General features: G+C 56.3%; 5 protein-coding genes and 1 non-coding gene across 6 annotated transcripts, besides 1 other annotated feature; 4 read left to right on the top strand and 2 right to left on the bottom strand.

Annotated features, from left to right (window-relative positions):
* Window positions 1–160: 160 nt before the first annotated feature.
* On the top strand, window positions 161–1,597 carry CYME_CMT427C (RuvB-like DNA/RNA helicase reptin; the record flags this gene model as incomplete). The annotated part of the gene is made up of 1 exon (XM_005539346.1): window positions 161–1,597. One exon carries the CDS (start codon window positions 161–163, stop codon window positions 1,595–1,597), a length of 1,437 nt encoding a protein of 478 aa, XP_005539403.1.
* An 878-nt stretch (window positions 1,598–2,475) lies between these two features.
* On the bottom strand, window positions 2,476–3,213 carry CYME_CMT426C (similar to Bax inhibitor-1; the record flags this gene model as incomplete). The annotated part of the gene is made up of 1 exon (XM_005539345.1): window positions 2,476–3,213. The coding sequence occupies one exon, from the start codon at window positions 3,211–3,213 to the stop codon at window positions 2,476–2,478; it is 738 nt and encodes a 245-aa protein (XP_005539402.1).
* Window positions 3,214–5,472: 2,259 nt separating this feature from the next.
* CYME_CMT425T lies at window positions 5,473–8,296 on the top strand. The gene has a single exon (XR_002461713.1). It is a non-coding gene; the product is annotated as a hypothetical transcript (transcript).
* Window positions 5,656–8,196, bottom strand: CYME_CMT424C (hypothetical protein; the record flags this gene model as incomplete). The annotated part of the gene is made up of 1 exon (XM_005539344.1): window positions 5,656–8,196. One exon carries the CDS (start codon window positions 8,194–8,196, stop codon window positions 5,656–5,658), a length of 2,541 nt encoding a protein of 846 aa, XP_005539401.1.
* A 240-nt stretch (window positions 8,297–8,536) lies between the features above and the next one.
* Window positions 8,537–9,616, top strand: CYME_CMT423C (chloroplast molecular chaperone GrpE; the record flags this gene model as incomplete). The annotated part of the gene is made up of 1 exon (XM_005539343.1): window positions 8,537–9,616. One exon carries the CDS (start codon window positions 8,537–8,539, stop codon window positions 9,614–9,616), a length of 1,080 nt encoding a protein of 359 aa, XP_005539400.1.
* Window positions 8,936–10,545: a sequence feature (possible transcribed region).
* Window positions 10,546–10,728: 183 nt separating this feature from the next.
* On the top strand, window positions 10,729–11,460 carry CYME_CMT421C (hypothetical protein; the record flags this gene model as incomplete). The annotated part of the gene is made up of 1 exon (XM_005539342.1): window positions 10,729–11,460. The coding sequence occupies one exon, from the start codon at window positions 10,729–10,731 to the stop codon at window positions 11,458–11,460; it is 732 nt and encodes a 243-aa protein (XP_005539399.1).
* Window positions 11,461–12,069: the final 609 nt, after the last annotated feature.

Here is a 12,069-nt window from a genome sequence, read left to right as displayed (position 1 = left end):
TCAATGCTGCGATTCGCTTTCGAAGCAGTTCCCCAGCGACAACTGCCGCGCCCCAGAAACGTCCCAACGTATTTTGGCGAAACCTGCGGTGTCCCTGGCTCTTGCTAACTGAACTTCTGACGTACCGCTGAATCAAGGCGAGTGGCCGCAAGAGGAAGCAATGATAACCGAGTCGGTCCAAGAGCTGGTGAAGATCGAGCGGATCGGCGCGCACTCGCACATCCGAGGGCTCGGCGTAGATCCCGAGACGCTCGAGCCGCTTGAAACCCGTCAAACGGCACCCGATAATGAAAAGTATGAGCGTTACGGGCTTGTAGGCCAATATCGAGCTCGCAGAGCAGCAGCTGTCGTCTGCAGAATGGTTCAGGAAGGTAAACTCGCCGGGCGCGGGGTGTTGCTCGCCGGTCAACCAGGGACTGGCAAAACAGCGCTAGCGACTGCCATGGCGCAGCAGTTGGGGCCCGAAACGCCGTTTACCAAACTGACGGGCTCAGAGGTGTACTCGTTAGAAATCTCGAAGACCGAGTGTCTCATTCAAGCGTGTCGACGAAGTATTGGCGTCCGCATACGAGAAGAGACGGACGTCATCGAAGGAGAGGTTGTGGAGCTCGAAGTTGACCGTGACGCACAACAGAACCAAGTCGGCCGTATCGTGCTCAAAACAACCGACATGGAGACCGTCTATGAGCTCGGACGTCGCATGACTGAGGAACTCCTACGACGACGGGTACGACCAGGGGACGTCATCTCTATCGATAAGGGTAGCGGCCGTGTCACCAAACTGGGACGCTCGTTTGCTCGCAGTCGGGAGTTTGACACCGCCGGGGAAGACACGCGTTTCGTCGCCTGCCCTGAAGGAGAGGTCCAGAAACGTCGACAAGTTGAACACATTGTCTCGCTTCACGATATCGATGTCATTAATTCTCGTCAGCAAGGGTTCCTGGCGCTGTTCACTGGCGATACGGGTGAAATTAAACCCGAAGTCCGTGAGCAGATCGATGCACGTGTAGCGCAGTGGTGCGAGGAAGGCAAGGCGGAAATCGTTCCCGGTGTACTGTTTATCGACGAGGTGCATATGCTGGATATCGAGTGCTTCGCCTTTTTGAGTGGCGTACTAGAGTCGCAGTTTGCGCCGCTCCTGGTATGTGCGAGCAACCGCGGAGTCACGCGCATTCGTGGAACGGAATTCTGTGCACCACACGGGGTGCCCGTTGATCTCCTGGATAGAATGCTCATCATTCCCATGTATCCGTATGATGAGCCAGAGTGTCATGAGATTCTGCGCATCCGGAGCGAGGAGGAGGATATTGTGCTTTCGCGGCCGGCTCTGGCGCTACTTGCCAAGATAGCAGTGGAGACGAGTTTACGATACGCCATGTATCTCATGACGACGACAGCAGTGCTTTGTGGCCAGCGGCGGGGTTCCCAAGTTGAAATCGATGACGTCAAGCGGGCGTACTTGCTTTTCATGGATACGCGTCGCAGCACGCAGTATCTGCTCGCACATGCAGATGATTACATGATGAGCGAAGTTGACGGTCAGGCCGAGGAACCCGCACCGAGTACCGCAGAAACCCCGAAAGCGGCATCGCCATAGATGCAGCATTGATTAGGCTCTGGAGCGTCATAGGCGACGAAGGCGTGAGTCATGGTGTTGACCAGAGCGACACCAGTACGTCTTGCTGGTGGCCTTGTGGCGTTGTCGTAGCCGGGGCGGGGGCAAGGGGGTATCCGCTCAGCCTCGTATGCTTGTATTGCGTCGGAGCGCACCCTTTCGAGTCCGCTGGTACGAGGCGTTCGTACCCACGGTGCTTTCACCGGCATGAATCGAGCTCTGCTATGCGAAGCGCTGTTGCGATGGAATCAGCTGAACACGCTTCGATGGTGTCATGTGTTCACAAGTGTATTGAACCCCTGTCCAGGAACGAAGAAGTTCATGGGCCCTGTACCAGAACCATGCATGATCGTCTCAGCATCCAGGATTGCCCCGTGTGTAGCGCTCGACGTTACCAGCACCGATTGCTCATGGGCGATAGCTTCTCGAAAATTTGTCTGTGTTTTTGGTTCTCGATTTAGTGCACAGGCATCGCAAGTTTTACCGAATGATCGAAGAGACCTGATACGTAGTGCTGGTCTGGATCACAAACACACGACATGCGTGGCGGGGAACGTTTTGCCGCGGGCAAACCCTGTTCTCCTTGAAGTTGCTGAACGACTTTCTGCGGAACCTTGTTGCTCGCTTTACGCGCGCCCTGTGGCCCGTTGGTGCTGCTGCACTGCGATATTTCATCAGCGAAGAGATGCACAGTGCTTTCTAATATAGGACGACGAAAAGTTTTTGATGTGTATGCATGGGTGGCGCGTCCCCGCTCACAGAGCCCTTGATGCCGCGACAACTACCGTATCCCGAGCGCGGTCCACGGATGCACTGGCGCCTGAACCATTGCGCCGTTCCACTAACACGCTCTCGCGAGTCTACTTGTGCTGTTCTCGCCGACGACGCTCTCGCGTCTCTTGGCTGCGAAGCATCGCGATCACAACTCGAACGAATATGGCAAAGAGATCCATCCAGAGCTCCAAACTGTGTCGCACATGGTCCCGGTCGCCGTTGGAGGCGCGCTCGACGATCACTTGCGTATCCAGTATCACATAACCAGCGAATACCATCAAACCGCCGTAAATGAGAACAGCCAGACTCCAGTCACCGAGGCCGCCGGTTATCAGGCCCCAAAGCCCCAAAAACGTCAAAACAGAGAGCGCGCTACCCAACCAGCTCGCCAGGTAGAGGTACGAGCGACGTTTCGCGTGCAGTGCAGCCAGCGAGAAAGCCCCGAAAACTGCCGCAGTTGCGAGCAGCGCTTGGAGCAGCAGCCACTCGTCCACATCAAGGGCGACTTGAACAACTGGTGCCGCACCATACCCCTGAAGCGCAGCAAACAGCATCAACAGCCGTTGTCTGGTCTCCAGCGAGAGGCCGCCCGAGTTACATAAAAACAACGTCCCAAACGTAGCCAGTGTCGTGAGAAGCCCAGTCGGCAGTGGTAACGACGCACCGTAGTTCAGTTGAACGAAGCAACCCAGAGCAGCCCAAACAACCGCGTAGAACAGAGTGCGGTACACGAGGGCCAAGTGTTGGCGGACTGCCGGTGTCAGCTCCCGGAAGTTCTTGAACGTCTCCGGACGGAAGAATCGATCGGAACCAAAAGGGTCCATCACGGGTAATCAGAGTTGAGTATTCTCGTGCCTTGTTTCGAATGGTTTATGCGAACGACAGCTGAAACGCACTCGTGTCAAACACGTTTATCCGACGGATACGTTGTCTCAGCACAACGAAAACGTTGATTGAGACGTCCCGTTTCGTGCCGCGGTGCCCGGAGGCGTCGGCTGAGCGACGGCAGCGGTGATCTTTTTTACCAATGATGAAAGAGCTCGATGGACTATGGATATCCCAGTTTGTGGGATAGATGGGTATTCATAATCGAAAAAGCGTTCATGATTATGCTGCAGCTTACCTGAAAGTTCCATCACCTGTTGCTTGATGTCCTGGTTGTTTCGTAAATTCTATCGAGAGCAGAGTGCCTGCTTTGACCGTCCGCTGTAGCGCCTATGCCGCCGGTGCCGCTGCATCACGGAAATGGAAGGGCTTTCCCGTAATACTGAGGGCGTCGGCTCGACGAATGCTTCATCTGATACGGGGTCGGAGTACACACTCATTTTCGGAGCCTGCAAGTCGTACAGACAGACGTACTGCCTGCGAGAGCGCGAAGCGATCAACTAGGAGTCCATCGCGAACAGGGCGATACCCAGACGCAGCCGAACTTCCCCGAATCCCAGAATCCGAACTAGGCACGTTTCGCCCAGAGCCTCGAAGGCGCTCAGAAGCAGTTGGAGGAACGAATAACGACGGAAGGCGAAGGAAGGTGTGAAGGACAATCAAAAAGGGAGGGAAGGGATATTTGCTCTATAGCGAGCAGATGCATTGTCGTCCATTATGATTGATGACCAGGGATTGTCGATCATCATCGAGTGCGAAAATGCTGGATGCCTCACGACAGTCACATAGCGCACAAGAGGAGACACTTGGCGGTATGTCAAGCAGTAGAGAAGTGTGGTTTCTCGGAGTTGCGCCCTGGTGCGCTTGGCGCACGCCCGGACGCGGGGAGAGCGAACGTTGGCACCTGCGCTTCTGCGAAATCCGCAGTGGCGTCCGATCCATCTCCGCCATTGGTAAACGACAATGCTCTGGAGGCACGAGTTTCGAACACTCCGAATGGCGTCTATAGTCAAAAGCTCCACTTGCACGCGTATCATACTCGTCTCAGCGGAAGAAACCGGATCGGGGCATGGTCCGATGTGCGAGTGAAACCCCAGAGCGTCTCGGAAGCCGTGGCTACTTTATCGTAAGCTGGTGGAAAACGTGCACACTCCGCCTATGTGTGGGCAGGGCACCTCGACCCTCATAACGCTCATCGGCATAGTTTTCGAAAGCTTTTTTAGAAAATGAAAAGCATGCAAGAAGGTTGCGTCATCGAATGGAGCGAAAAGAACGTTCGCCAAGGCGGTTACCAAGAACAAGCCCCCGGACGCAGGGCACGGCACCGGGTGCCGGCATAGGAGGAGCCCATCAACGGGAGCGTTCGAGCGCCGGAGGGTAGGCCTTTGAAGGAGGCGTTCTGGAGTAAGTACGGCAATACCTGACCGCAGTCAAGTGTCATCGCGGCAAACCGCGCACCGAAGCTTCATTTCAAGAACAAGAAAATGACAAGGGAAGCGTAGACCGCTGCTCGTGCCTGTGCATGGGATTCGTGCCCAACAGCTGGCAGACGCAGCAACATCGGGGCGCCCTAAAGATATCATAAACATCCGTTGACTGCATCCAACAGTGCTGGAAGAAACAGAGCGACCGGCGTATTTCGAGTCAGAATACGAGAGGAGAAGGAAGCAGTGGCAGGAAACGCCCGCAAAGGCTGTTGTTGATCACAGTGCGAAGCAATCCAAATTTTGCGCATGTACACCTGAGTTAACTTCGTAGGTCCATTCCATTCGATTACGAAATGGGTATACCCAACGGAAACGTGCATCCAGTGCCACACAACGCCCGATGGAGTACGCTGGGGGCTGGTACCGACGCTGCGGGCACCTCGTCGGCCAGTCCACGGGCAAAACTCGATGCGATGGAATATCTTTATGAGCTGCATGCAATGATGACGACCTGGATGCTATTCAGCGACATGCGCGTTCTCGAAATACCACATGTCCGCTAGAATATCGCTACAGAGCATGGAGCTTTGCCTACGTCGCCAGAACAAAGCAACAGGTTTCCTCAAAGAGTCTACGTGGAACCGCGCCGCCTTTTCGTCCAGGGCAAGCTGGGAGCGCACGCCTCTGTCGAACGAACCCCAACAGTGGAAGAGAAGCATCCCCGAGCACTGCGTGGCTACATCGTGCATTCGCTCCGGGATGTCAGTACGTAATGGGTCTCGCCCAGATCCACGCTGCAGTTCTGGATGCGTATAACACGTCACCGCAGGCGATGCTGTCGTCGATCAAGGACCCAGCTGAATGGGCTCGCCAGCGCTTGCCCCAGGTTGAGATACCACGGGGCTCGTTCGGATGCTCCCGCCACCTATTCGGTGTCTCGCGCTGCCCCGGATGCTAGGGCGTGCGCCCCATCTTTGCTGTACTGGCTCGGTGAATGGCCTCGAGGACCGGTGCCAAGTCCGTGGATCGAACGCTCGTGCTTGGAAGCGGTTGCACTGCAGGCACCGAGCGTTTCTCTGTGGTACACGACGAATCCTTTCGCGTAAAGTGCAGCGGATCGAGTCGAGCCAAACTGGCATAAAACTCAGCGTCACAACTAGGATCTCCGGACGAGTCGCTCGCCAACAATGATGGCTTCTTTTGCGGACGCTCGAGTTCGGCGTTCTGGTCAAGCGAGCAACCGTCACTCGAGCCAGAGTGCAGGAACGCGGACGCTGCGTTCAATGGGTGGCCTTTGGCGGACGCACGCGTCGAAGCTCGATGATCCCGCGAAGGTCGCGATAACGAACCATCATTGGTATCCGATTCCAAGATCTCCGACAGGACGCGTTTGACAGACGCTTGTTTTCGCCGAGTTGAGAGCCAGAGCTGCGGGTAATCGAGCCAAAGCCGTACTTGAAATAAACGGATACAGCGCGCTCCATGGTGCGTTCCTGCGAGCATTGTCAGCGCCGGTGCTAGCTGCTCCGTCACCTTTCGCTGCCATACGAGGTCCTGTTGCATAAAACGAGCAGCCTTTTCCAAAAATCGAGACCCTGAAGCGGAGTTCGCCAACTCGAGAACACGCGGTATACACCGGTAGAGCTGCGCGCGCGTTTGGATTCGTTCCGCTTGTCGGGCATCCACGGCGTCCAAGTAAGCAAGCAACGCGTGGCAGGCAACCATGTCCTTTGCAATGGTTAGCAGCTCTGGCAAATCCAGTTGCGTGAACGCGTGCAGCACAGCGCTCGAATGATGCACAAGCAGCTGTAGCAGGAGGGATCCATTCACAGACCCGCGTGCCGCTGCGCGCTCTGATGCCTCGACGGCTGCTGGGGACGTAGCAACAGCGCGAGTACGCTTCTGGGTACCCGTGGGCTCGTATTCATCGTCATTTGGGAACAACGTCTGCATAATGCATCGTACGTTGTGCTGCGTCGCCTTTTGCGTATCCACAGCGCCAACGCCAACCCACTGCTCCGCAGCGGCAATCGTACACTGGACGAGATGCGTCAAAGCAGCATCGCTCGCGACGCTGGCGCGAAGCACGGCTCTGAGGACGGCACAAAGGACCCCACTTCGATCATGCCGCGGTTCGGGATGGGTTGCGCGCTTGCTTGCCTCGAGATGCTCGAGGAGCGCATCATCCACCAGCATGCGCTGCACGAGTCCCAAATTGGCGCTGTAGAGCAGACCCTGGACGCAGTAGTTCGCTCGGGGATGCAGATACAGGCGTCGCAGGCGTTCCGCTCCGGACATGTGCTTTGCATAAAATGCCTCCAAAAGGTTTCTGATATCTGGTGAGGAACCTCGCTCGGTCGAGTTCGACCATGCGCACGCACACCGGAGGGTTAGCTCCAAAAGACGACTCGCTGCGGGGCCAGTTAGCAAATCCTCCCGGGCTGCCCCGAGGAACAAAGCGATCAGCTGGTACCCGTAGTGGCGCCGCACACGCGATCCACTCGTCTCGGTACCATTCGTTTCATCGCCATCATCGGAGGCGTCACAGTGATGACGATGAACCTGCACGGTTGCCAGAAGGAGCGTCTGCAGTGTCGCAGACGCCGGTGCATAGCGCATGAGACGTCGAAGCGCTTGCACTGATAAACCTGTAAGAGATGGGATAATTTTGTTCACGAGGAGAGCTGGGCACACGGGTGCTGTCGGCACCGGCTGGTCTCCGCTCAGAAACTGCTCCAGGGCATGCGTTTGCCAGTTCTGTGCAGGGCCAAAACGTCGCGCCGGAAGGGCGCTGATAACCAGGAGGAACGCTCGCAAAACATGGGTACCACTCGGGTGCACCATGGTCGTGAACCAACAACCCGCTCGATCCAGGGGCGTATGCTCAGGCTCGTCATCGACGACGGGGGCAAACCACCAGTTGCTTAGCGACTCCAGGGCATCTGCAACGGCTCGCGCTGCATGCACCAGCCGCTGAAGTTGCCCGTCATCTGAGGTGTGCTCCTTCGGGTGCACCAGAGCTCCAGTAATGGCCTGGTGAAGGTCCGGCTCTGTGAGGCGCCATAGCAGCTTCTGCAGCACATGACTCCCGATCGGGTCACACAGAAGGAGTTTCATCCACGTAGTCTCCGAGCTCGCACGCATAAGTGCCGCTCTGCAGGGGCCAGCCATCAGAGCAGACACAGCTTCTGCAGCCCTGCTTGTTAGCGCTTCCATGGTACCACTCTGCGGCGCGAGCAGCAGTCCGAGCAGTTGTTCCATGAGGCGTGCGTTCACTACGTCGCGTAACACCAGAAGCTGTTTTCCACTGAGTTCCTGAAACAAGTTCGCACAAAGCGTATCGATTTCAGCGTCTATTTCCAGGGCTTCGTTGTCCGTGACGCAATGAGGTCGACGATCCCGCAGCTCTAGGAGCTGTTTCGTGAGCAGCTCCAGGTACGGTTGGAGCGCCACGCTGGCGGGGTTCCGCCGATGACTCGCCGGTCGCTTCGCCATTTCCCAGAACTCGCTCCTAGAGAGTGAACTTGTTACAAGTTCGCTTTCGGATGGATAGAAAAACCCGCGTCCTAGCAATCACCTGCTAAACGCAAGCACCTGGTAGGTATCGCAGCGTCTCGATGAACCAGCCGTACCAACGAGCCGTACTGGATGCGGACCTGGAGGCGCTGCTTTCCGCGGTGCTCGACGTCCGTCGGCAGCCGTCGTCCGCCACACTCTGCCGCGTGCGATGTTTGGTGTTTGGTGTTCGGTGAAGTCCTAAACTCCGCGAAGCAAACGTTGAGTCTGGATAGGCACTTTGTTGGCTCAGGGGTTTGCTTTTGTACCGGTCGGTATTATGGATACATCCGGGTTCAGGCTCGTGGCTTTCGTGCCGATCACGGTGCGTGGCGCAGGGACGCTTACGAGGCGGTGCTTTCGCGTCCAGGGTCAGTCACCTGTCTCTTTCGATCGTTCTAGAACGTACGGTAAGTGCACGAGGTTGGCGTTCGCGAGAGCACGCTCGAACAACGGGTACGTCATGGCTTTAGGCGGCGATGCTGGCCCAAAGAAACGTGAGCAACAACCAGCGAGTGAAGCGCAACCTTCGGAGCCTCCGAGCAACCACGATGGTGCGAAAGGTGCGGACGCAGCCGCCAGCAGCCAAGCCGAGAACGAGACGCACCTTACTCATGAAGAGACAACTGGAGAACAAGAAGGAGAAGAAGAAGCAATGGAAGGTGAGGATTTGCTGAACTCGCCGCCTTTTCTGAAACGAAAAATTGAAATTTTGGAGAAAGAGTTGCAGTCGCTGCGAGAAGAGCTTGAGGCCGCGCGGAAAGCTGCCGACTCGGAACGTGATTCGGTGCTGCGTCTCTCTGCAGACTTTGATAACTTTCGGCGCCGTGTTGCACGTGAGAAACAGCAGGAAGAACTGCGCGGTCGAATGCGCGCTGTGCAACAGTTGCTACCGGCGATCGACAACTTCGACAGAGCGGCGCAGACGTTGAAACCTCAGAGTGAGGAGGCACAGAAGGTCCATCAAAATTATCAGGTGCTCTGCAAGCAAGTGCTCGACGCATTCGCAAAGATTGGTGTGGAGACCCTGGATCCAGTTGGGATGCAGTTTGATCCCAAAATCCATGAAGCGATCCAGAGGGTGGAGTCAACAGAGCACCCCGAGGGTTATATCACCCATGTATTCCAGAAAGGTTACATCATGCGGGACGTGCACGCGGGTCAAGCCACGCAAGAAGGAGCAGTGGAGAGCACCCTCATTCGTGCTGCCGTATGTGCTGTATCGATGGGTCCAGGTCCAGGTCCGGCAGCGCCAGCATCGTCTGAAGGTGCGTCCGCTGCGGAAACAGACCTCAATGCTACCGAGACGCCGGACGACGACACGCCAACTGGCCAGAACGGAGATGAGGCTTCAAAGTAAAAAGCTGAAGATCGTTGCGCAATAGAGGTCGCATGAAGGCGATGTCCGTCACGCTGTCGGAAGGCAAGGGCCGAGGCAGCGGACCGGAATTCCGCAGAGGAAGCACTTCACTTCCGTTGACGTCTACGAACGTTCAATGGTCACCGGTCAGGTAGAATCCTTTGTTTTGTGGAGACTGTTCTGGTGATTGCGAGGCACTGGTGCTTCGACGGACGTGAACTCGGCAGGATGCATGGAAACGGTGCCTTTGGGATACGCGATAACGATATGTTCATGTAAAGGGCTTCCTTCGGCGCCTCTTCATCGGGCTATCAACGGCGTGTCGGAACATGGAATGCTAGCCAACAGTTTTTCTGTTTCATTCGGTGGTGCGTTCCACTCATGTATCGGGTACGCGAAACGACACTGAACGAGGTTGCCAGCTCAGTTGTGCATGGAGCATGTCGAGCCGCGAACGGCGACATTAACCTCAGAAACGCTCGAACTCTACGATAAAAAAGTTGGTTACTGCGTTCAGGATCAGAATATGGCGTCCAAACAGCGCCGATGGCCTTGGAGCTAAGTTTCGAAGGCGGGTGTCAAGCTTCCTCTCTGACACCGCACCGCGAGAGCGTGAAACAAGAAATTGCGATCAACAAGTACAGAATTTGAAACGACACACCTTGATGGAGTAATTCAATGTTACGGAGGTCTGAGTGATCGGTAGTAAGGCGGATACTGTGATGACTGGGGCGCCACACAGTTCCCAGCGCTTGTGTGCCCGTAACAATCGTTCAGCGAGTACAGGCCCACACGGCGACGTCCCTCACAGAGCAGCCAGACGCTATGCACCATCCCAAGCTAGGATCCAAAAGCATCCTGCAATACGCAACCTGACATACGTGAAAGGCACTCAACCCTCTCTGCTGCACGTTCGCTACGCAGGACTTGCAGCGGCAGCCTGTCGCTACCTCGCCTCGCCTCCATTGGCAGCGCTGGCGAGAACGGAGTATTGTTTTGCAACGAGCAGCGTTCCAGCTCGAACGCACGACAGGAAGAGCAACGCAGGAGAGTCTTTCTGGTGGAGTCTAGCGATAAAGCGGTGATACTAGCGAAGCACTGTCACTCGCGGTATGGGAACCGTCTTGAGGCAGTCTGCTCTCCGGGCCAGTACGTTGTGGACGTTGTCGCGACCCTGCAGTCGCCTCTGGCGCAGGACGTTCAGTGCGGCTGCCAGCGAAGGCGCGTCTCACCATAGGGAAGCGACTTTTGAAGAACTGGTACGTTATGCGCGCCAGATCCGAGCAGAGTCCAACATTCAGACGGCAGACGAACCGCCAACTAGCCCCCTACCCGAAGGACACGAGGTGGGCCCCGGCGAGTCGGACTTTTGCAACTACCTCGATGACCACTCGGATACGAGTAACCGACAAGTTATTCAAGGCCTGGGTCTAGCTGGGGGTGTTTTGGCTTGTTTAGCAGCCTTTTCCGTTTACCGCTATAGAAACTCGAAACCGCAGTTCGTGCCGCGGACGGTGCCGTTTTGGGAGAAGGAAGTTCCCGGGTTCGAGCGGGTGCAACCGGCGGGCAACCGTGCGAAGCTCGCCTCTGCGCCGCTCCCGTCGAGCGATAGCGCGGGAGCCGTCAATGGTACCGAGCCAGAGTCGGCAACGCTGCCTTCCACGCAAACAGGGCACTTATCATCGGTCTTACAAGCGAATGAGACATTATCAAACGAAGGCATGGAGAATGGTGTTCAGGCAGCGCCCGCAGCGGAGACATCGAACACCGGAGACGATGACGGAACTGTGGATGCTGCGCATGACGCGCATGCAGCGAGTGTAGCTGAAGCATCCGGAGTGTAAGCGACACTGCCGCGGGCGTCCGATGCGTGAACCACTGGCATATGCGACACTGGATTACCGTCGAGGGAGACTTTGTGGCGCGCTCTTCATGGTCGTCAGCCTTTGTCATGGGGACTGCATGACGTACTCGCTGCCGCACCCCTGGGAGAATAACATGGAACAGGTCTTCCAACACGGGCGTACGCAATGAAGTTTGGATCTATGCCGACTGTAGTTCATACCAGCCTCTGCGAGGTTTTTCTGCGACTGCTTCCTTTTGATCTCATCTCCGCTTTTAAGTATGCAGGTCTCTGCTTTGCTTCCAGTTCTGTTCTCAACAGTCGGGAGATGTTGATCGTAGCGTTCTAGTCCCCGTTTCGCTGATTGCGGCGCTTGTCGACACATGGAATGCACAGGCGCGGAATGTAATCTATGCGTCGCTCGCCGTTTTGCATCTTCATTGTCGAAAAGCTCCGTGTGCCGTTCGCAACGATGACACTTGGCTGTGATGAGGTGCCCTCAAACGTTCACAGGAGCTCCTCCTCATCCTCGTCTGAGCGCGGCAATGCGCCGCGTGAACGTTTGCTTCACTGCTCTATGCACACCCTGGACGGGTACAGCAGGCTCCAC

The sequence above is a fragment of the Cyanidioschyzon merolae genome, chromosome 20 (assembly GCF_000091205.1).
Source record: "Cyanidioschyzon merolae strain 10D DNA, chromosome 20, complete genome".
NCBI classification, from domain to species: domain Eukaryota; phylum Rhodophyta; class Bangiophyceae; order Cyanidiales; family Cyanidiaceae; genus Cyanidioschyzon; species Cyanidioschyzon merolae.
The sequence above is the reverse complement of the archived record's forward strand: the minus strand, read 5'-3'. Positions and strand labels throughout refer to the sequence as shown.